Source organism: Pithys albifrons, chromosome 5 (assembly GCF_047495875.1).
Source record: "Pithys albifrons albifrons isolate INPA30051 chromosome 5, PitAlb_v1, whole genome shotgun sequence".
Lineage (NCBI taxonomy): Eukaryota > Metazoa > Chordata > Aves > Passeriformes > Thamnophilidae > Pithys > Pithys albifrons.
In genome coordinates this window covers 31,724,671-31,748,221 of record NC_092462.1, presented here as the reverse complement: position 1 = coordinate 31,748,221, position 23,551 = coordinate 31,724,671, and the positions used below count along the sequence as shown (strand labels likewise).

General features: G+C 36.2%; 1 protein-coding gene across 3 annotated transcripts in view; it reads right to left on the bottom strand.

Annotated features, from left to right (window-relative positions):
- The window catches only part of GUCY1A1 (guanylate cyclase 1 soluble subunit alpha 1), a 37,231-nt gene that overhangs the window by 3,579 nt on the left and 10,101 nt on the right, over positions 1 to 23,551 (bottom strand). The window contains exons 2-8 of one of the 3 annotated variants that reach the window (XM_071556137.1): positions 12,098 to 12,514; positions 9,170 to 9,231; positions 7,495 to 7,553; positions 5,793 to 6,502; positions 3,917 to 4,402; positions 3,234 to 3,377; positions 1,417 to 1,571 (exon numbers count right to left, since the gene is read on the bottom strand). In XM_071556137.1, the coding sequence (XP_071412238.1) occupies positions 1,417 to 1,571; positions 3,234 to 3,377; positions 3,917 to 4,402; positions 5,793 to 6,502; positions 7,495 to 7,553; positions 9,170 to 9,231; positions 12,098 to 12,346 (1,865 nt within the window). In that variant the 5' untranslated portion in view covers positions 12,347 to 12,514. Of the gene's footprint in view, positions 1 to 1,416; positions 1,572 to 3,233; positions 3,378 to 3,916; positions 4,403 to 5,792; positions 6,503 to 7,494; positions 7,554 to 9,169; positions 9,232 to 12,097; positions 12,515 to 23,551 lie in introns of those variants that run through there. The other 2 variants (XM_071556138.1, XM_071556139.1) reach the window with 2 other exon arrangements.

Genomic DNA, 23,551 nt, shown 5'->3' with positions numbered 1-23,551 from the left:
GCTTATGCCACCAGTTACAGGCAATTCTTCTGTGGACAAAGTGTCTAACAGTTTTAAGAAAAGACCATAGTCAGTATGATTCAAAATGATTTTCCATATGCATATTGAAGAACAATCACTGTGGGCCAGCACTGTTCTGCCACCCATAAGCACTGGCAATGCTAATGCTGTCTCTGTGTTTTCAGAATGCATGATCGAAAAGGCTACTTTCTGTGTGCTCTAATGCCTGTGTTACTTTTTCTAAATCACCTATACAAGATAATCTAAAGCTTGGCACCCTGTATGTCACATAGCATATGCTGCAGGGGATGTTAGGATACTGTGCCAAATTCTCTGTCTGACAGTGGACACAGAACCTTGCCACAAGGCATGAGCAGATGTGTGGCAGTGGGTACAAGCTGTGTAGGAACAAAAGACTACAGCCCAGGCTACAGTGAAGGTAACGGAGCTTCCTTAAAAGGTAAAAAATAATGTGTAATATTTCTGATTATTTTACTCAGCCAGCCACATCACTTTGTCTTAGCAAATTCACTCTCTACAGTCCATTCTTATAAAACTTTTGGCCACTCAGGAAGAAACAATAATCTCTGTCAGATCAGTGGCATAAAATTCAGATCTGGACCTGGAGTTCAGATGTTAACTGTTGTTACCACCACATTCAAAACAGTTTCCTATTGTCTTGCCTGGCATCTATAAGACAGTATTACTTGTCCATGAACATGCTGCAAGGTGATTTTCAAGTACAATTAAACAGATAACACAAAGACAGTGTTAGGTTTGAAGGACAAGGGAAAGATGCTGTATATCCCACGGGAGAGCCTGCTAGCTGTCTGCATAATCCAGAATACACCTGAGTGGATAAGTAGTGCAGCCTAAATTTCATCCTAAAAAGATTAAACTGAATTGGTGATCAAGACCTGTATAAACTAAACATTGGCATGGCAGACTCATTGCAACCTAATACCTCATCTTTCTTAACCAAAAGATGAAGATGTGTAGGGTGATGTTTGACAATTCTTCAATGAGGCTGTTATTTTCAAGGACACCTACAGCCAGTTTGGCATCCAATTCACAGTGAAAAATCAAAGAAAAGCAAACTGTGAGAAAAGAAGGGGGGAAAAAAGCAACACATATACAGCTGCAGGGTAAGAAAAAAATTGGTCCAGACAGTCCATTTATTTTAAATGTAACGTCTGAATAATAAGTATCAGCTGTTCTGTTTCACCTTTCTTCTTGCTACTGCTGGTTGAATTCTGGCTATTAATAATGAGGGTGCATTCATGAGCAGTCAGATATAAACAGAAAAAGGAAAATAAATAGCTGTGCTTCAGAGAAGGAAAAAAAAAGAAAAGGAAGATAATGGACTACTACAGTAACTACTTCAGGTGGACATTTTACATGTATCAAACACTGTACCTGTAAGTTGTTGGGCTGACATTTATTTTTCTAGGTATACTGCAAGATTCAAACTTATTGGCAAGGGTTACATTATTTCCAAAAAGGCAATAACGAGGCATTTTTACACCAACAACTCCAGCAAAGACAGATCCAGAATGAAGGCCAATACGCATCTTTAAATAAAAGACAGAAAACAGCATTATTAGGTAAAACAGAACAGGTAAGGTCAGTTTTATAAGTTCTTCCTTTTTTAAAAAAAATAAAATGAGCTACTAATATAAATTGATTTAGCATAGTTTCCTTAAAATATCTGTAATTTGATCATCACTTCTTATGGAGAGGGAACTAGCTGAAGTTTATCTTGCTTTGCACTTTCAGTAAGTAATACTTCCTTATCAAAGTCTAACAGTGAACTGCACATCCCTGTGGCATTAAATTGATCTAGAAGCATCAGCAGGAGTTACTGTGGCAGTTGGATACTTTCTTGGAGAAATGACATGACACAATGTTATTAGACTGGTGACAGTTCATGAGTCTTGCTTTGCTGTTCAGGTCAGAAGACAAGTCTTAGGGAACGGCAAAGACATACAGCATACATAGCAAAGTATATGCTGCAGTCTGGTTTTCTTTGACAATTGATATGTAATATGATAGCAGACAGTGTGACAAATTTCTTGCTTTGCACAACAGCCAAAGATTTCATGAAGTGTTTCATTACAACAGATGCATGCTTTCACTGAAAGCAGAAAGATTCAGTTTCCTTCTAAGAAGCTTAGGTACTTAGAAAATACAACTTTTTTCTCCTAATTTTAAAATTACTTTTAAAAATGGAGAGGTAGCATTTGCATGTAAGTGATAAACATATTATAATATGTTCAGGATGTTTCCAGATTTTTTAAGTGTAATTTAATTTGATATTGGAAAATACAAAGTAACAATGTCTATTTATACTATAATACTGCTGTTCCTTGTGATAAATGTGGAGTATGTAATCCTCCTCCTAATATAACCATTTTCTTCATCTTGGAATACATATATTCCTTAATCAAAAGCAAAAAAGCTTGAAGTTTTCAAAAGGAAAGAATGAACAGATAAATGTTAAAAATGAAGAATTAAAGATATAATGAACTGAGACACCTCTGTTAAAAATACTAGGATCCCAATCCAGGCCATTTGAACTTAGAAGGTGCATATCATTTTTCATGCGCACTGGCCTTTCTCTTTTTTTTCTCAGCAAAAGGTAAACCTACATGAAAATTTCAGTACATGTTAAAGTCCTCATTGAAAGAAAGCCATAAATATTACTACTACTGAATCTAAAAGTTGCTTTGACACCATTAACACCATTATCTTATGGTAATGGTTCAGTATCTGCCTGTAAAACAAGAATAGCAATGGAATCCTTTAAAGATGTCTGCATTACTGCAATCAGAACATGTCTTTGGTCATTCATATTCACAGATGTTATGTCAAAAGACTCAGATGTCTAATTTTGAGAGAGGATTAGTAATTTCTTGAGAAAACAGAATATTCCGTGCCACTGATAAATTAATTTATTGCTACTGAGACAAAAAAACTATAGAATGTCAGATTGTACCTTTTGGCTTCACTGCATTTAAGTCTTTTAGGTAGATTTTCAGATCTCTATTCCATCTTTACCTCTCCACAAAACTCTCATTCACAGAACTAAAAATTCAGCTTCAGTGACTTGATTCCCTCAAACTGTCTGAGTTAATGCAATGTTGTGAAATTTCTTTGAGTTAAAACCCCAAAAAGCAACTAAACAAACAAAAATGCCCACTTTAAACATACAAAGTACAGTGAAATATATTGACCTTGATAGGCTCTCCATGGGGAGACACCACCTCATCCGATAGTTCCATCATCTTCAGGGCCATCAGTGCTATTTGAACTGCATGTGTTTCACTTTCTTTGTGTAACCCTCCAGCAACACAGTAGGCATCTCCAATAGTCTCAACCTAAAACAGGCATATTTTTTCCTTACTGTTAGACTGTTTAATATATATGTATATAAAATAATAGCCTGACTTCAGTAAGAATTGCAGCTCCATATTGACCAAGTCTTATTTTCCCTGCAAACTTATTTAAGTCCTGAACAAATCCTGCAGTATCATATGAAAGGGAAAATTGCACAACTTACATTTATTGCTGGGCATAATTCTAAAATATTTTTCTGTGTTCATCTACTGTTAGGCAACCATAGCTACATTAAACATAAACACATATTTACTCCAGGTTCACAGCACTGTCATTGAAATTACTTTTTAAAATTAACTCATATTTTGATGGGTTTCTCTCATGGCTGCATGAACAGCTGTTTAAGTTGATTTTTTTGTTGTTGTTGTTGTTGTTGTTTTTGTGATTTATCTGAATATGTTTTTCATTTAGAAAAGGTTTATGACAAAATAATTCTTAGACCTCGATTGTCCTCTGTCCTACTTAGTCTTAATTTCCTTTCCTGCCCCAGAATCCCATAGAAAAGCAATGAATTGTGTACCTTATAGACATCTAGCTCTCCACATTGGTAATCAAAGCGAGTATAAAGTTCATTAAGCATGGTGATAACCTGCATAGGTGAGCATTGGGAACAGATGGCAGTGAATCCAACAATGTCAGAAAAAAGCATTGTGACATTATTAAATTTCTTGGCTTGTACAACTTGTCCCTGCCACAGCTGCTGAGCAACCTCTCCAGGAAAAATTGAAAACAGAAGATCTACAGTCTTCTTCTTCTCTTCTTCAAGTGCTTGATGGGCCTGCTCAAGGGTAGCTTTCAGCTTTCCTAACCTCTTCTTCAGTCCGTCCTGGGCTCTGGCCTGCTCTCCTATCAGAACAACATCTCTCAATGCATTGTGAATAGGAATATCTGAGAGGTACAATCCACGTCCTGTAAAATCTTCTAGTCTATCCACACAAGGAGATCCCAAGAATAGAATGGCACTGGATTCAAAAATATAGATCATTTGGCCTTTAAGATCCATTACCTGAAACAGTTAAAGAAACAAGAATTCATGCAAAAAATGCATGGCAATGGTCTAGAAACAAAAAGTTTTAGAGAAAATATGTTTTGCTGAAATGTACAAAAATCAAGACTGGTTTGTAGTCCTTACATTTTCATTTAGTTGCTTAAAAGAAAACATGGGATACTGATTCATAGAGCCATCAAATAAGTTCATTTTTATTGAGTCTTCTGGTACAAAAGTTAGACCCCAAATTAACGGTAAACACCTAATTATGTTTGAGTATCAGTATCGGTTTTAGCTTAGCAGAAAAAGACAAAGAATAATTTTGTGCATTTTCATCTAGTGATAAAATATTACTGACTAGAGTGACCTATGAATTTCTACTAATAACTCTAATTCATGCACCATTTCCTCTGAAGATAAGTGACAAAATCTCCTTCAGGTTTTTCACATGATGTTCAGTACTCACTGCAATTTAAAATTAAAGGCAGAAATGGCAGAAATGACCCATTTTAATGATCTAAAAAAGAAAAATATTTTGTATGAAGTGTTTTTATGTCTGTTCTGTAGTCAGTTGTGTAATAAGCAAGGTGCTGCAGAGCTCAGCTTAACATTGCTTTGAAAGACCACTCTTGTAATAAAACCTGTTCCTTGCTAATAGTCATGTGGATATGCAAGTACATGCAAAAGCAAAGCTGAGTCTACTACCCCTTGTACTTGTTCTGGGGTGGAAATGGAACGGAAATGAAGTAGCTACATTTTTTAATAGTAACTACATGAGTAACTGAGTGAAACTTTTTTACTGGTCTTCATTTAAATTTTTAAGAGTGTTGAGTCTGAACTGGAAATTCATCCTGGAGTACCTCAGGTATAAGGTGGAATTCAGCTGGGACCAGGAATGAATAAAAACAGTCATTGAATACTCAGTTTTCTTTACTGTCCCAGGTCATACATCACAGACCCAGCTTCACCAAAGATAGTAAGAAATCCCATCAGCTGAAACTAAGTGCAGTGTTTGATGGTTGCCTCTGATGAAAACATCAGGGGCACTGGTAAAGCTTTCCCTGCCACTGTCTTTGATATACCTTTCCCTGCTACTGTTTTCATATTGGAAAACTTATTCTCAGTAACATCCCGTACCACTGCTTTATCTCAGTATTTAAAATTATTTGAATAAAATCAAGTTAGCAGTCAGATTTTACTTGGTAAAAGTCCCAAAGCACAGTTCTGACTGAACACTGGCTTCAGAATCTCAATAACATTTGAGTACCCTAATTAAATAATTATTTTATGGTTGTATTAGATATTGAGAGGTATAAAATGCCAAATGAGCCATGTTTTGTAGCTATTTTAACTCCATCTGACAAAAACAAATTCCTCACAGAAGTAATAGTGATAAAAAGTCTCTTACCATGGATGGTTTCATATCAGTGTTATCCCATCTTCTAACTCGTACAGTAAACTGCATATTTAGCATTGTCATAATTCCACTAAAAGTGCAGCTTACTTTGGGGGTAAGAATTTCAAAATACTCTTCAAAATTTGGCTTAGCTTGAAATTCTCTCCTGGTCAGAAGTCTTCTTATCCCATTTCCAATTTGAAGAACTGACATATCCTTGTCAAACATAAAATGAAATGGGAAAGTCTTACAGAACACAGAGGCAGGAATCACAAGTGAAGACTGTGGTTTACATGGAGATAAGGAAGGTTTTGCACTTTTGACTTGTATAGAGTACAGCAAATAAGGCTGATTGGCAAATTCAGTGCAGTCATTATGGAAACAAGGAGGCATGAGCATCACTTCCACCTCAGTTTCATATAAAATATGAGCTGCTGCTTTAATGATACCAGGTAGAATAAGACTTGTGATTTTCTTAGGAAAGAAATAATACACATTTAAGAAGTCCTGATCTTTCTCCAAGCATAATATGGAGGCATCTTCAAGTCTGTCCTTTTTTCCTGCTTCTTGGCTGTGACCACTCTGCTTCAGCAGAGTAGTGAAACTGTTCAAGAAGTCCTTAAGGGTCCCTCCAATAACCCCTAATATGTGTTCATCTTCTTCATAGCATATTTTAAATAGTTCTTCACCAAGAGATTCCCGTAGAGACTCCACGGGAACACCTGCATTGAACCACATTTTAGTCAGATCTGCATTCATCATTCTTAATCACAGGTTAACTTCCATGTTTTTTTTATCCTAGAGCAAAACAAATTAGCAGTATCCTTCCCTGATCCATCATTGACACCTGAGGGCACTCTCACTTAGGAGTACTGCAAATAGGGCCTGGAAACAAGGAAACAATTTATTGTAGTTTAGAAAGATCCAAGATCAGGTGTTCTTTGAAGAGATGTGGACAAAATACATGCTTTGGCACAAGATTAACTCAACTCCCTTAGATTGATATAAAGGAGTAAAATAGGAATTATAAAAATTAACATAAGAATAAAATAGGATATCCAGATATAAGTACTATGCCAGACATAAGTACTAAGTGACTCTAAGAACATTCTGGAGCACTGAGGCCAGTTGACACAGAATAGCTCACATCTTTTTAAGTAAATTGGTTTCAACATGATAACTGCATGCAAAGTGACTGTTGGGAATGTTCCAATTCCCCAACTGTTGCTGGCAATCATTTGGAAAACTGTTGTCTGTCACAGACCAACTGCATACAGAAGACCATATTTCAGTTCTTGGAAATGTTAATTTACTATTACACATGTAGCCAGAGTTACATATTACAAATTACAGCAGTTCTTTCTGATACACTACAGTCCTTCAGAAGATGAAAAAGATCAGTTTTTCATTGGTATAAAACTGTAACTTACTACTGAATGTATAATTCCTTCCAGATGTTGGATCTTAGGGGTAGATAATTCTATGACAGGTCAGACTCAAGAAACTTGTCTTTTTAGCCCAAATTTTGAAACTCTGAACTGTTCGTTGCAGAGATCACAGTTTAGCCTGTTTTGGCAGCATCAAAACAATCCTTCCATGGAAGAAATTATTTCTTAGTAACAAGACTAATTTATATACAATATATTCTTATATAAATATATATAATGTATAATCTATTTCTATATATATATTCTGTTAATCAAGTTTACATTACCTGCTGCATTAGCATGATCACTGATTATGTTTTCAAAATCTTCTCTATCCCCAGTTATTCTGCAATGATCATAAAAATAGAAATAAAACCCCTTAAAAAATTAAGATAGGCATGGTAAAAATAATAAGTAGAGAAGTTACCTGCCTTGTGTTTAATGTGTACAGAGCAACTTTTGTTGATCAAATAGGAAGATTTTACTTCATTCAAAATGAGGTCTTCGTAGAGTCTTAGATTATCCTGTGCATTTCTGGTATATTAAAGTTTTGGTGGTCTGAGCTTAAATTATCAATTGAGGCCAAATTCTCTTGCCTGTCATTTGCAACAGTCCTGGGTTTTGTTTGGTTTGTGTTTTTTTCCTTGAGGCCATAACTATATTTCAAAACGTGTTGTATAATAGAGTCGGAATTTATATTCAAGCATTTTTTTTAAATTATATTGCATTAAATTCAAAAGAGTTGAGAAGCTATTTCTGCTTTGAGAGGAAATGTCAGTAACAACTATGAACTTCAAAATTATTTTTTCATTGATAGTAATCCAGATTTTTGACACAAAACTGCAGTCCTCTGTGTTCTCTGAGGACAATAAACATCAATCTGAATGTCTCACTCAAAATTATGAGAAAGATAAATAGCTTAGATTAACCTCCATATTAACAATAAGTTCCCAAAATGTGCTATCTGAATTTCTTCACTTGAAATACCATAGATATATTTATATGGAAAAGCAACACAAACATTTAGATTTGTTTTCCATTTGCATTATTACTTCATTCAGAATATCATAGTAATCTTTGGTTTTAAACTAATACTCCAGGAAGCAACACATAATTAAAGATAGGGAAAACATTCATAGCAATAAGCCAGTCAGCAATTGCCATACACATCTGACCAGCTATCTTTGGTACAGTCAATGTATGTAAAGTGCTTTAAAAATATCAAGCATAATTTAAAAAAGATACATTGCAATTATCTATTCTTACCATGGTGAGCAACAGTGTAGTTTTCAACTTCATTATTTTTCTTCACTTTGAAAGGGTGAGATTTAAACTGAGTGGCTTATTTTTTCACATGCATTCAATAAATTCAATCCTCAATGCTAATAATTTCTCACTCCCTACAAGGCTCAAATGATTAATATTGTATTAGTCCTAAGGAGTGCTGAAAATCAAGCTAAGTTTCTCTGAAACAGAAACCAAAAGCCAACTGAACTTAGGAAAGTATATCACTATCTGGAGCGTATGATTTTTCACTGTATTAGAAGCCAAATTCTTTTATATAAATCTAATTGTTTGTATTTAAAACTCCTTGCCTGGGATCTTAGAAACATTGGGCTAGATCCATATACAAGCATATCTATCTTTCCATCTATGCCCAAGTAGCCTCTGAATTCCTCCAAAACACTTGCTCATTTTAAACAAAGTCCTTGCCTGTTTCCCTGTACAAATGGCTAAACTTGCCCATTAAGTCAACTTTGTGAGTGATATAAATATTTTGTATTTTAAACTAAACTAAATCATTACTAACTTACACTACATGAAATGTTACACACCAATTTGACAGGATAATTGAAAACAGATTCCAGAAGTCCTGATTCCCAGTCACGACCCCAGTCCTTATGAACTGTTGAAAAACATTTTTGCAGTGAAGTTAGTTACAAACCCATTACACTTACATACCTGGTGTCTTTAATTCTGTGTTTTGCAAGTGTTCTTTGAAGTGCAAGATTTAGCCTTTCAAACTGGGGAAAAAATACATATGTTGATTAAAATGTCATTGCTGAAAATTTAATTATAAGAATAACACTTTTATACAGAGAAGAATTACTTCACTGTCCTTAGGACTAGTATCTTTGGTCAAGATGATATCACTGTTAGAAACAGCATGTAATTTCTGTGTTTGAAGTTTATGTTGATGGCTTCAGCTCCAGTACCACTATAATTAAGTCCCTCAGCTCATATGCACCAGTGGTTGTGTATTTAAATACAGTGATGGTCTTTCAAGTTTTCATGAGGTAATAAAGTGAGTGCTGCTAAAAAATAGCTGTAATTAACACAGCTTTCTAATATTACCTATCCCCCCCAATACCGCATAGTACCATGGATTCAAAATGTAGAAAAAAATCTTTCCAGTCTAAAATATTCTCCTAATAGAAAAAGTCACTTAGATTCCGCAATATGACTGGAGAAAAACAGCTAAAAATGAATCTTCTCCCAAATAGAATTTGTTGAAATATTAAGAGTCATATTTTTTCAGGGCAATTTTCAGTAGTGTCAAGACTGAAATCGCAAAGGTGACAAAGTTACAAATGCAGATATAACAGATCAAGACAGCATTCTGTGCTTCAGTTTACCTCCTTTTATGTTTTCTAGACTATAGCATTTCAAGACAATGTTAGAACCATTATTTTAAAGAAAAAGAATAATTTTGTCTATGGTTGCTACAACTCCAAATATCCTCCAGATGAAAATCTAGTCACTGTAGATAACCTTTGTAAAAGGATTCTGTAATAAAAGGCACTTTAGAGCATTATGAATATTTACCTTAAATGACTTCAATTCCATGATTCCATATCCTTTCTGTAGTTCCTAATTGTAACAGATGTACCTTTCCAAATATGCGTATTTCAAATTGTTAGGGTCAGTAAAACTGTCTTATATATGTAGTCCCTAATATTCAAACCCCAAACTTCCCATACAGACAGGGTCTTGGAATAGTACTATACTGCCATGACAGAATTTGGCTGTGAGGCTCTATGTGATCTGGCTTCTCTGGGGGTCTCATTCCCTGAAGAAATCAGCAGGTTTTAATGCATCTTTCAATTTTGTATTTTCAAAAAGAAAGTTTGCAGAGTCAAAGAAATATCATATGAAAGAAAGGCAGTATATTTTGGAGATATTTGCCAAGCAAAAATCAAAGTGAGTAACTGTTCTACAATATATATGAACACAACAGAAATTACATCTGTGTATAAACTGATACAGTAAGTGGAATGCCATCCAATTCATTACTTGTCTCCAAACAATGTTCTCTATATTTCTGTAAACACTGAAAGAAGGAAACAAAACAACATGTGCTACATTTTATCTCAAATTTAATCAAAAAGTTGTTCTGGATGCACCACGTCCTGGACTTTCATGCATAGCTTGCTGTTTCCATGAGGAGTTCATGAATCAGTAGGGGCCACAACGCAGCCCCCTGTTTTGGAGCTTCCAGTTGGAAGGAAGATGTTAATCACCAATGTTTAAGAAAGGTACTGTAAAGTATCTAAGTAAGGAAAAATACATTTTGAAACAAGCAAAACCCATTTATGGAAAACTGAGATTAAGAAGATGCTTTGGTCTTGACCCCAAATCACCACAAGAACAGACTACTATACTTGGACAAAGTTCCAATGAATATGACTTGAGTAACTGTAAATAGCACTGCCAATAACCTTGAACTTCAGTGAATACTAGAAACCATGGTCATAATATCCTTGACTTTGCCAAGCTTTTGTCCCAGCTGATGAACTAGCCTATCATGATTATATAACAGGCAGCTGCATACATTTATACTACTCTTTAAAGAGAAAAAAAATCAGTTATTTCATTAAAAATTCCACCAACAACTATATACTGGGAAAGCAATACAGCAATCATGACACCACAGAAACAGTGTTTTGCCTGTTTGCTGTTGGATTAAAAGTACTCTCCTTTATAAATTTAAAGATCCCTTTAAAGGGTTAAAGTAATGCACTTTGTGTAAATGCAGCAGAGGGAAAACCAGGTTTATCAAAAATTGATTATCTAGAGGTTTAATGAATGGGTAATAGATGAAGACCTGAATAACCAGATCTGCAAATAGACTTAACAAAACTCCAGCACTTTAGTAAGGTACACTGAATGTCCAAGTAATGAAATTGTAATTAAATATGTCCATTCCATCTATAGTCCCAATATATACATTAGTCAGTTCCGTCAAACTTTCCACAGAATTTGAGGCAAGGCCAAGTGTTGAATGTTATGGAGCTGCATTTTGCATGTTCTTTTTACAGATATGAACCATGGTATTCATCTCCACTTGAGTAGAGACATAAGAATACCTTTGTGGTAAACACAAATGGCAATGTTTTTAAAAATAGTATGCCAGGAGGTTAGCATCATAGCAGATGGAAACAGCTATTTTAATTTTTTGTGATAATGACTAACGCACTTAACACTATGGATTCAGTTAGGTGAATTGATGAGATAACCACATAATTTACATAACTAGGTAACAAGACAGAGTATCTATAATTGTATCTCTATGTAAAAAAAATGCCACAGAAATAAACAGATTTGAAAGGCACAATCAAAAAGATTAGTGGAAAATTGCATATATAAGGCAAAAATATAGAGAAATACAGTGGAAGGAATGGTGTGCACAGAACAGATTGTGGCAAAATTATATCCAGAAGGAATGGAAGTGCATAAAATGAGGATTTAAACTGTGGAGAACTACATAACACAAACTTTGAAATCAAAACAACTTTCTAAAAGCTTACATCTAAAGGCAGACATACATTTTTTTTAAACATTTATAATCAAATTATATTAAAGTTTTATTATTATGCAGTATCTGTTTACCTCAGGAAAGATTAGTTTGCAGATGCTTTCAGTTAGTGTGTGCAGGTACACTCTACTTCGGCTTGTTTTCCTTTGTGGAGCATTTCCTTGACCATCTTTCTCATGCACTTCTTTGCAGATGGGTGGTGCTGCTCTAGAGCTGTTTTCTGTGCAGTCCTTGTCATGTTCCTCAGTAATGTGACCTTGAGTCAGTAAGGAGAAAGGACATTCCCCTGTGATCTTCAAGTCTTTCAGTTTTGTACAGAACATACTGTACAAAGTCTCTCTCTTGAGATTACAAATACTTGGCTTTGTGTTTAATAGTTCTCTTTTGTTTACTAACAACAGCAGAAGATGCCAGAACAGTAAGTTGATAAGGCAACCACTGTGGAAGGTTATTGGTAGCTATAAATCACCACAGGAAAAAAATGTGTGCCCCTACAAAACAAGAAAGAAAAAAAAATTAAAAACATTTTTTTTTCTCTTTCAGGTTCCCCAGACATGCCAGTTTTACCAGAAGTACATTAAAATAATGGCTTTTTGAGGGCCTTGCTTAGGAAAGCACATAATCTTATGCACCATTTTAAGCATATAGTCCCTACTGACATCAGTGCTTCAGCTAACTAAAGTTGTATGCACGGTTAAGTTCTTGGATGAATTGAGACTCAAGTGATTAAGGTCACATAGATGGATGAGGTTTCTAAAAGAGCAGAATTCTAATGAGAAAAGTTTTTTAGTTCTTCATAAGCAGCTATTAAAAACTACCTGATACAGTGCAATGAAACTCATTTGTTATGGATACTTAAATCTCAATTTACGTGGTGCACAAGATATCCTCTTTGTAATAGAGAAATATATGACTAAAGTTAGTATAAGCACTTCTTAAACAGTAAGCCATCCAAGGCCAGAGGTTAGCATCTCTTATAAAAACTGACTGGAGACAACTAACATCATGGGAATGTGATCATATAACTGAAGTTGCCTGGAAACACCAGGATTTTTATGCTTTTGAAGGTGATATCTTTCAAACAACTTATTAAAAAAAAGGGGCTGCACTTTTCAGTTTAATAAGCTAGAACTTAATCTGGCTACTGCTGTAAAAGACAACAAAAATACTTTTACAAATATATTAGCAACAAAGGGAGGGCTAAGGAGAATCTCCATCCTTCACTGGATGCAGGAGGAAGCATAGTGACAAAGGATGAGGAAAGGGCTGAGGTTCTCAGTGCCTTCTTTGCCTCAGTCTATAGCAGCAAAAGCCGTTGTCCTCAGGGTACCCAGGCCCTGTTCTGGAAGACAGAGAATAGAATGATCCCCATAATCCAGGGAAAAATGGTCAGTGACCAGCTACATGACTTAGAAACACACAGCTCCACGTGGTCTGATGGAATACACCCAATGGTACTAAGAGAACTGGCAGAAGAGTTCACCAAGCCACTTTCTGTGATTTACCTGCAGTCCTGGCTAATTGGGGAGGTCCTAGTTGATGGGTGGTAATGTCCACCCAGAAGAGGAGTCAGAAGGAGGATGAGGCCTCTCAGCCTGACCTCAGTGCCAGGAAAGGTCATGGAGCAGATCACCCCGATCACCATCACACAGACCATGCAGGACTACCAGGGGATCAGGCCTAGCCAGCATAGGTTTATCAAAGGCAGGCCCTGCTTGACCAACCTGATCTCCCTCCATCTATGACAAGGTGATTCACTTGGTGGATGAAGGAAAGGATGAAGTCTACCCTATTCAAATAAAACCTGTGACATCATTTCTCACAACATTCTCCTGGAGAAACTGGCTGCTCATGACTTGGACAAGCACACTCTTTCCCAGGCAAAGAAATGGCTGGATGTCTGGGCCCAGGGAGTGGTAGCAAATGGAGTTAAATCGAGTTGGCAGGTCACTAGTGGTGTTCCCCAGGGCTCAGTAGTGGGGATAGTCTGGCTTAATACCTTTATCAATGTCCTGGATAAGGGAATTGAGTGCACCTCCACTCAGTTCATAGGCAGCACCAAGTAGGGCAGGAGTGCTGACTTGCTGGAGGGCAGGAAGGCTCTGTGAAGGGACCTGAACAGGATGGATCTATGCAATGAGGGCAATCATATGAAGTTCAACAAGACCAAGTGCTAGATCCTGCCCTTGTGTTACAACCCCATGCAGACTCACAGCCTAGGAGAAGAGTGGCTGGAAAATTCCTCAGGGGAAAAAGACCTGGGGGTGCTAGTGGACAGCGGCTGAGTGTGAGCCAGCAGTGTGCCCAGGTGGCCAAGAAGGCCAATGGCATCCTGGCCTGTATCAGCAACAATGTGTTCAGCAGGACCAGGACTGTGATTGTCCCCCTGTACTTGGTGCTGGTGAGGCCACACCTCAAGTGCAGTGTCTAGTTTTGTGCCCCTCAATTTAAGAAAGACATTGAGGTCCTGGAGCTTGTCCAGAGAAGGGCAACAGACCTGGTGAAGGGTTTGGAGCACAAGTCTTATGAGGAGCAGCTTCAAAGAGCTGGGGCTGTTTAACCTGGAGAACAGGAGGCTCAGGGGTGACCTCATTGCTCTCTGCCAACTACCTGAAAGGAGGTTGTACTGAGGTGAGGGTTGTCAGGTAACAAGACAAGAAGAACTGGCCTTAAGTTTTGCCAGGGGAGGTTTAGACTGGATACTAAGAAACATTTCTTCACAGGAGGAGTGTTCAGGAATTGGAACAGGCTGCCCAGAGAAGCGGTAAAATCATTATTCTTGGATGTATTTAGAAGATGTGTAGATGTGGTGCTAAGAGACATGTTTTTATGGTGAAGATGGCAGTGTTGGGTTAATGGTTGGATTTGATGATCTTAGAGCTCTTTTCCAGCCTGAACAATTCTATGATTTATTTCAGTTAGACAATCCAAAAAAGGCTCTTTCATTCATTTTCTATTAACTCCATCTCATTGCATCAGATCCTTTCATCCTCATATAATAATACTCAACATAGATAATCCACAAGATCTTTTGGTGACTTTGGAAACAGCTAAGTATTATGTTTTTCTCTCTGGAGATACAGGACAATATGTCTTTCAAAGGCACTATGGCTTTAATAAGCCTGTGCACCACACCACTTATTTCTGCTTGAGACACCTAAAGGGCTTTTAGGGTCACACAGCAACTGTATCGGGGTTAAAAATAACTAATTCCCTAATACAGGTTATCAGCAGCTTCTTTTGAAACAGCTGGAAAGAATGGCACAGCAGAGGAGTGCTGCAGAGCCAGCACAATTGGCTTGGATAAAAGGTGAAAGAGGCAGAAACTACTTTGATTGGACCTGCTGCTGAAAAAAAAATATTTGGCAGAAAAGGCCCTTTTAAAGTATGCTGTAAGACTGATGTTGTCAGGCCAGCTCCTAGGGCACATCTATCAAAATTAAAATAGTATTTTAAGAATCAATAAACACAATGCTAAGAACAAGAGACTGAAGAATGTTTATATAACATTCTATCTATCCAATTTCAGTTTTTGCACAGAAACTCATTTGTTTCTGCTGCATGGACATCAGTAATGCTTCGTTTTTTATTCCTGAATACGGCTGTGTAGCAAATAAGACAGTGAAAAACTTAAGAGCAAGAACTAGACTCCAAATACATAAACATACATAACACTTTATACTGTAAGCATTGTTTTATATATGTAAGAGTGGTTTTATTCAGAAGATATTATACATCCCTATTACTATATACCCATATTACTATACTATGAAAGAAAAGCAGAAAAGAAACATCTTTTCTGTAGTTGGACTGATCTGTGTACTGAAGTAAACACAAATATATACATGCACCATTGTCAAAGGCTAAAAAAAATTATGGCTTTGATGGATCTCACATATATGCTCACAGGCTTTGCTGGACTTAGGCCTTAAATTTCTAGAAAAATCTTGAAAGTATAAAATAACTGCTAAAACTTTTAAAATCAAATATATTAGTACTTTGAAAGAAAAAAATCTTTGAAATACATTTTTGTGGAAAAAATGTATAATTAAACATTTAAAACATAATCTCCCAGGGAATACAGATGCCAAGTGGGAAGAAGAGTTTCCTGAAGATGGTCATGGGGTGAACTTTTTCAGGAGCAAAATTGGCACTGCTGTCAACAAAGCTACTGGACATGCAGCAACTGTGTATGCAGATTCTTTTTGTGATGCCATTCTTTGTGCTGCATACCTACATTCAGCCTCTTCCTGCCCTGGTGGGGACTAGAATCTTTGCCCTTGCACTCTGAACATAACCTTGGGCCCCTGTCAGTTGCTATTTATGCCTTCATCCTTGATTTGCAAGAAAGTGGATATCCATGATGTTTCTAGCAATAATACTGTTGTACAAAACCAGTATCAGATCTTTAAAGAACAAATAACGATGAGACAGTTCCTGAAGAAAGCTTCCTGCAGAACTATTTTCTAAGTATCCTGAAGTTTTTGTTTTCCCAGAAACAAATTTGATGGTTCTTTGATAACAGAGATCCCAGTTCAAAGCCATTATCAATTTAATAATATAACAATTTTGAAGCAGTGATCAATTCAAAACTCTTCTTGACCTCTGCAATGACAAAATCCCCTAAAGCTCATCTTTAAATAAACAAAGTGGAAAATATAATTTCATGACACTTCAGAGGACTCAAATACTGAAAAACTCTATGCACAGACTAGGTCTTCCTTTATTAAAATATCAAGTTTGCATCTGGTATCCTAAGTGCATCTTGCACTTAATGTAACTAATATTCAGAAAAAAGGCTATTGTGTTATATCAAAATCTGTCTCACTCAGACAGTAATTAGAGAGTGGTGTTAAAGGTCTGGCAGGAGAAAGATAATGAGTCTCCAGTGTAGAGATTACAGGAGGAATTTCAGTATAATGGACATTAAAAAGGTATGAGAGTGATGATAGCACACATCACAGGTTAAGTCAAACATCTGCAGATGTGTTTCATGAATGAGAAACATCAGCCCTCCCATTGTTCACAATGTTTAAAGACATTTTCTGACCATAACAATAACAACAAAAAAAAGAAACATGAGCAAATTTTCTGGTTTTAATTCCTCTCCAAACATGCTTTGAGAGAGCTCATCCCAGGGGAGCAGCAGTGTTTAATGTGAATTCTCCATCTCTGCCATATTAATTGATGTCAGTTACCTTGGGAAACAAATTGAAAATTAAAATTAAATAAATTGCTGTGAGATCAAACTACAAGCAACAAATTTATTCAGTGTCTGACTGAATAAAACATGGCACCATGCCACTCAGAAAAATGAAGATGACTTCACATAGTATAGTCACAGCTCCATAACAACAGTGCTCAAAATGCTTTGTCCAAACATTTCATCATATATTTACATCTGTACTTGTCTTACAGTCAAAATGCCTTCTTTATGTTTATTTGTACTAGTTGCTTCAAAGTATTTCCTCTGCTAAAACCTTTCTTGAGAGTGTCATGGAATACAGTGCCATGAATCAACTATACAGTAAAACCCCACAATAGTAACACAGCCATTTATAAGAATTAAGTAATATCCCTTATTAACAGTAGCCAAAAGTGGTTTATACTCTAGTTTATGGACACGGTACAAAAATTAGAAGCACCATTAAATACTTTTATGACAAGCAGAGTATGATATAATGATATGTCACTTTTTTATTTTTAATCATACATACCATGTAGTTACATGAACTGCTGCATGTTGAGCAATTAAAAAATAGTTTGTTTTGCAGCAGTTGGAAGATAGATAACTTTCTCCAGTATGAGAGTGACTGGAGCACTTGCAGGAGCTCACTGTGGTGTGGAAGTCATTGCCTGCCTCCACAGAAGCAGCTGTTAACTTGTCTTGCCTTTACACAAGTCAGAGGCTTGCTATTCCCATTCAGCTCTAATCTCTGTGGGTGCAGAAATCAGTCTTTTGCCACTTGCCAGTCAGTGTGCCTCTGCAGAGAGCAAGACAGGTTAGGACCCATCACCAACCCTATCAGTAGCAGCTCATTGCAGCTTCAGCTCTTATGCCTATCAGCAAGCACAGGAAAAATATCTAAATCTTATAATGTTGTTTCATTAATCTGAAGTACAATGTTAGTCTGAAGTGCTGTGTGTAGCAAGAGAATCAAAGCCCTGGTGATTGGTCTGTTTCCCAGGACTTATAGGAGGCTTCTAAAACACTCGGAGAAAATTGCTCAAATCTGCATCAAGATAAAAGCTAATATTTTAAGAAGTCAAAATAAGTATTTAATAGTCTTATTAAATCCTATACAAGTAAGTAAGCTTTCTTTGGCTGCTTCCTTCATTGTTAAATTAAACATGTTCAGGGTCCACATACCTTCAAAGAATTACTTTGGGTATTGCTGCTTTGGAGAGCACAAGATGTAAGTAACTGAAGGAGATATGCAAATTTCTAATTGGCAGTAAGTCATACCTATAGAAAACTGTCAATTAAGGTCATCGTGAGGCAGACATTTCTGCTGTTTTAAAACATTAGCATTTGTATAATAACACCAAACAAGTATTCTTGAAGACAGAGCAAACCCCTAGTTTTAGTATAACTGAATTTCTTTTATGGGTTTTGTGACTGCCTCATTTCCCTGTAATGGTCTGAACCAAATCCTTAGATCCAAATACACCCCTGGGAGAAGCCCAGACTCCAGATGTGAAAGTTATATTGCAGCCACAACTCTCATTTCAATTAAAGGCACAGGAGAAACCTTAATTACTACACTCATGTTTTGGCATGTAGCTAAAGGAAGGACTGATTCCCACATGTTGCTGATAAAATACATATTTGCCATTTCAAGTATCACATTAATTACTTTTGTAGGGTAAATATTTTCCTGTGCTAGGACCAAATAACAGTCAGGCATGCTGAGAAGACAGCGTGGGAAAAATACTCTTCCTGTGAGTCAAAACCTATCTGTGAAAACACTCCATAGCAAGCCCAGCAGGAGCCTCACAGCACCTGATCCTCTGCTTCCTGCTGTCACACGCTCAGGCAGAAAGAGCAGCCCTTGGCTGTGGCACATCGTGCACCCTCACCCCATCAGCAATGCAACTTATCTTAGGTGGACATACTACCCCTGAAAATGCCGGCCTCCTTAGGCTGCAGGAGCTCTTGAGCTTGACTGCTCATGGCCATTCTTCCTGGGGCACTGCTAAACATACCTCACACCAGAAACAACCTGCTGTATGTAACCACAACATATTATTCCATTTTTGTGTTTGTTTTGTTTTCTTTTTGTGAAATCCTGATATTGAACTGATATAACCAATGAGACCTCAAGTTATCCAGGTGCCCAAGTGAGGAAGGTAAGGAATGTAATTGAAATAGAGGAGGTCCTGCAGTGAGGACAAGCAAAACCAAAATCAATCTAAAGCATCTGGAAATTACTCTTCCACTTTAAAGGAATATATTTTTAAGTATAGCATTAATCTGCATTTGCAGTCCATGAAAGTGCAGTACTTTCACAAAAATTGCACGAGAAAAGCTAAGAAAAATAAGTTTATGTCTTCAGAACTTTATCTTTTTAAGAATTAAAACTTGTCCTGAGGACACGCAGTGTTCATGGCAAGCAGCAGGAGTTTAATGTAAAGATCAAAGTCTTGCCGATAGCCAGTGGAATCTAAATTAGAATCTACAAAAGAGGCAGTGTGGGTCTAGAATATGAAGTAATGGTTAGTAGCTGTGCTTACTGATTCCTTCCAAATCCCTACTCTTACAGCTCAATCTTTCAGACTTAACAATGCATAGAACTTTACTAATTTAACTGGACCTTCAAATGTCTGAAAAATCTGATTTTTATTTATTTCATAGATCAAAAAATGTTTTAGGAGCAAATAAATACAAATTGTAATTATTGTAATTATTTTGTGATAAAAGTATACTGAGCTCCTGCAAGTGCTGCAAAAAGATAACTTTTTATGTCATACTGGTAGTGAAATCTTTAACTGGTATTCACGACTTAGCCAGGATTGCTGCATCTTCTATAATAAATGAAACAATAAACTATTTGAAAATTCCAAATTTCTAATGCATGAAATAACTTCTCACTTGAGAACCCTGGTCTTGATTAACTGTGAAGCACCTTTAGAGATGACAGAAAAATACTCCTACTTCTTGAAAGATGCGTGTCTTGCTAAGATTTGTACATGCACGCGTTGATGTAACTGAAGTTGATGTGGGTTGCTGTTTACGCAACTGAGATGTAGGTTTGCGTAAATACTATTATTGTTATTTTCCCAAATATATTAGAGCATTGTAGAGCAATATAAAACATTGATTGTCATGTCTAATGACAGTGCATATGGTTAAATATTCCCTTTGTGTTCACAGCTTTAAATTAAAATGAACAGCAAGTTTTATAAATAAAAGCATTAGAAGTTTCCCTGAACTCTACAGATCTTAGAGAACTGTCTGAAAACTAGGTCTGTAGAAAGCAAAGTGTTTCATTAGCAGATTTCAGTTGCAGAGTTTTCTGACTGGATATTTGCCTTGTCACTTCTGCTTACAATATCTACAAAATCATTTTCACACTGAAAGTCACTGACAACTACCTTTCATATTTATTTATACTTAGGCACTCATTCCAGCTCCCACTGAAGTCAGTAGCAGGTTTCTGGATATAGTAGGAAAAGGATTAAACCTAACAGGTCAGTGACTGCTGTCACCGAAATACCGATTTGCATGTTTTCGTATTTTTGAACCAAAATATTACCTTGGCTTTTTTAAATTTTGGGATTTGGCAGCTAGATGTGCAGATGTGATGGCAATCACAGAACTGTGGTCATTTGAGATTCTAGAAAGGTTAAAAACTATACATGGGAAGGTAATAACAGGAACCTGTAATTAATGAAAATGCTTATCCTGCAGCAGCAAGGTCATGTCCTCAGAACTTTTCTGAAAAAAAAAATTATTCAAGATGTGTATTCAACCAGAATAGAGGGCTGAAGGGGTGTTTTCACACCCGTCATATAGCTACTGATTCTGCTTTAGGTAGATCCTGTGGCAAAAAAGCAGCTCTGAATAAGCAGAGAAATCAGTTAATTTTCCAGTTGTTCTGTCTTCCATGGTTTTTGCAGGGCAGGTCCAGAAGGCACCTTCCTTTTTAATTAAATGCCTACAGATGGTTTCTGCTACAAAACATTTTAAAAGTAATTGAAATTGCTGATTTAGCCATGTGCACTGTAAATTAGTACCTTCCTTTTTTATTTCATGGATTAGCCTGTCATTTTCCACACAATGGTACAGGCAGATATTGTTATTCATAGTCCATCTCTTTAAAATCTCATCTTCTAAAAACTATGACTACACAAAAGCAGTGGATCTCACCTTTGAAAAGCACAGTTTCAAGGTTATCAGCACATCTTGTGGGACTGAATCCTCTAGGACTACATTACAATACCGATTTGAGTTTACTGTTTAGTTGCTTCCTAATTCTCTTTTGGAAAATATAGCAGATATGCATTTAAAGCAGAGAAATCTAGGTAAATATGTGAATTTATATGGTCTTTAAAACACAGGCTTCTTTTTTCACTAAAATGATGGAGCAAAGTAAAGATGAGAGGTTTTGTAAAATACCAAGCTTGCACATGTGGTATTAATAGAAATTAATCTTGTTAATTAATCACAACAAATATGCACATGACTAACATTAGCCTGCTGCTAGTGTATACCACTTGTATAACAAAAGTAAAAATTAAATAAATCAAGAGGCAGATTTAGGCTTCCCACTGAATGTTCAATCTGTGATGCTTGTTGTTGTCTCCAGTGCAATTGTTGAAGTTACCACAGCTACTGATCTTTTAAATCCTTCTGTTCCCTTTATTCTACTCTTCTTTTAAGCATTTGCAAGAAATCAAATTGCACAGACTGTTTCTCAGATTACTTTCGCACAAGAAAAGTCAGCACATGTAAATGACAGCAGGAGGGAGAAGGAATGCAAAATTAACTCAGAGATAACTGCCATGTTCACCACATATTCTGTAATAACTTCTCCTTGGTCTTGGTGGCAGTTTGATGTAAAGAGTGAGGTGAAAATGTGGTCTGTGGGAAAGTAAGCTGAAAATACTTATGGGATATTCAGCTTTAACATATCTATTTAAAACCAAAAGGAATGTATTCCACAGACTATAAAAGGTTATTCAGATCTAAAAATGTGAGATCCTTTATAAAGAAACTTTGAATATTATTAAAATATAGCTTGTTTTAGTAATACGTGCAATGAAAATCAGAGGATCATTGAGGTATTATCATGATGCAAAGGAAAATAAATGGCATATAATGCTACTTTTCCAAACCTTCAGTAGTGCTAAACAACAAAGAAATGATGCATCTTTATAGCTAAAAAATATCAAATAGTAGAAGCCTTGGTCAGTGCTGCTCCCTGAGTTATAAAGGATGCATTTAGAAAGGTTTAGGATGTTTCAAACCATGCAAAATACTGATTCAAGTGCATTAGCTGCTTCATTGCAGCTTCTTATAACAATATCAGAGTTGAATATTCAAATTGACAAAAATAAAAATGATGTCATCCAGCTTTTTTGAAACTAATGTCTGTTTCAGTTCTGGATATTTTCAAATATATGCTTGGCTTGAAAATCATGTAAATTCCACTGAAATGCACCAATTTCTGTGGCAGGTGTTTCAGATGAGCAGAGATTAAACAGATTAAGAGATATGGAGGAAGGGAAATCCAAGAGCAGGTTAACAAAGAATAGTGCAGAAACTCTGATCAGATGTACCAGTCACCAACCTCTAATGTGAGGTGAAAATTCAGGGTTTAAATACTGAGGTAAATTAAATGTATTTTAAACATAAGGATTTTTCTGCTACTTTTCTTACAAATTCACTTTTGTGACTTTTTTCACAAGGCCCTCAGATCTTTCTCTCATTGGGTAAATAAAAATAAATTTTCCCTAAAATAAGTGAGATGATTTCACCAGAGAACTTCATTTTTCCATAAGACTAGAATCATATTTTTAAAAACTCTTGCAAAAAATATGCTTGCCATTTGAACTAACATGTTTCTGTGCTACTGAATTTGAGCTTTGGGCATTGTATGAACCATGGGGTAATCCTCCTGGAGTTATTCTAGGCAGGCTACCTAGAATTATCCATGATTCTTCATCTTACAACCTGTATAACTGCACTGGCTTCAATGATGTTATCGCAGGATTCTTACCAAAGTCTCAAAGATCAAAGCTCTGCTCCACTTCTCAGATGGCATAGTTTTTCTATTTTTTTAAATTTATTTTGCAATATCTGCTGCTCTTTATTATGTGAGAGATAAAAAGGAGAGAAGGGAGATACAGATAGGATAAAGGAGCAAGAAGGAAAAAATAGAAGAAAGTAGAGAAGGAAGCCTATAGAAGGGCATGAGGATTAAAAATCCTTAAGAAATAAGAAAAACAGGCAACAGAACAAAACTATTTCTAATGGAACAGACAGTTCTCTTATTGATAAATTTCTTCTGCTACAAATCTGCTAA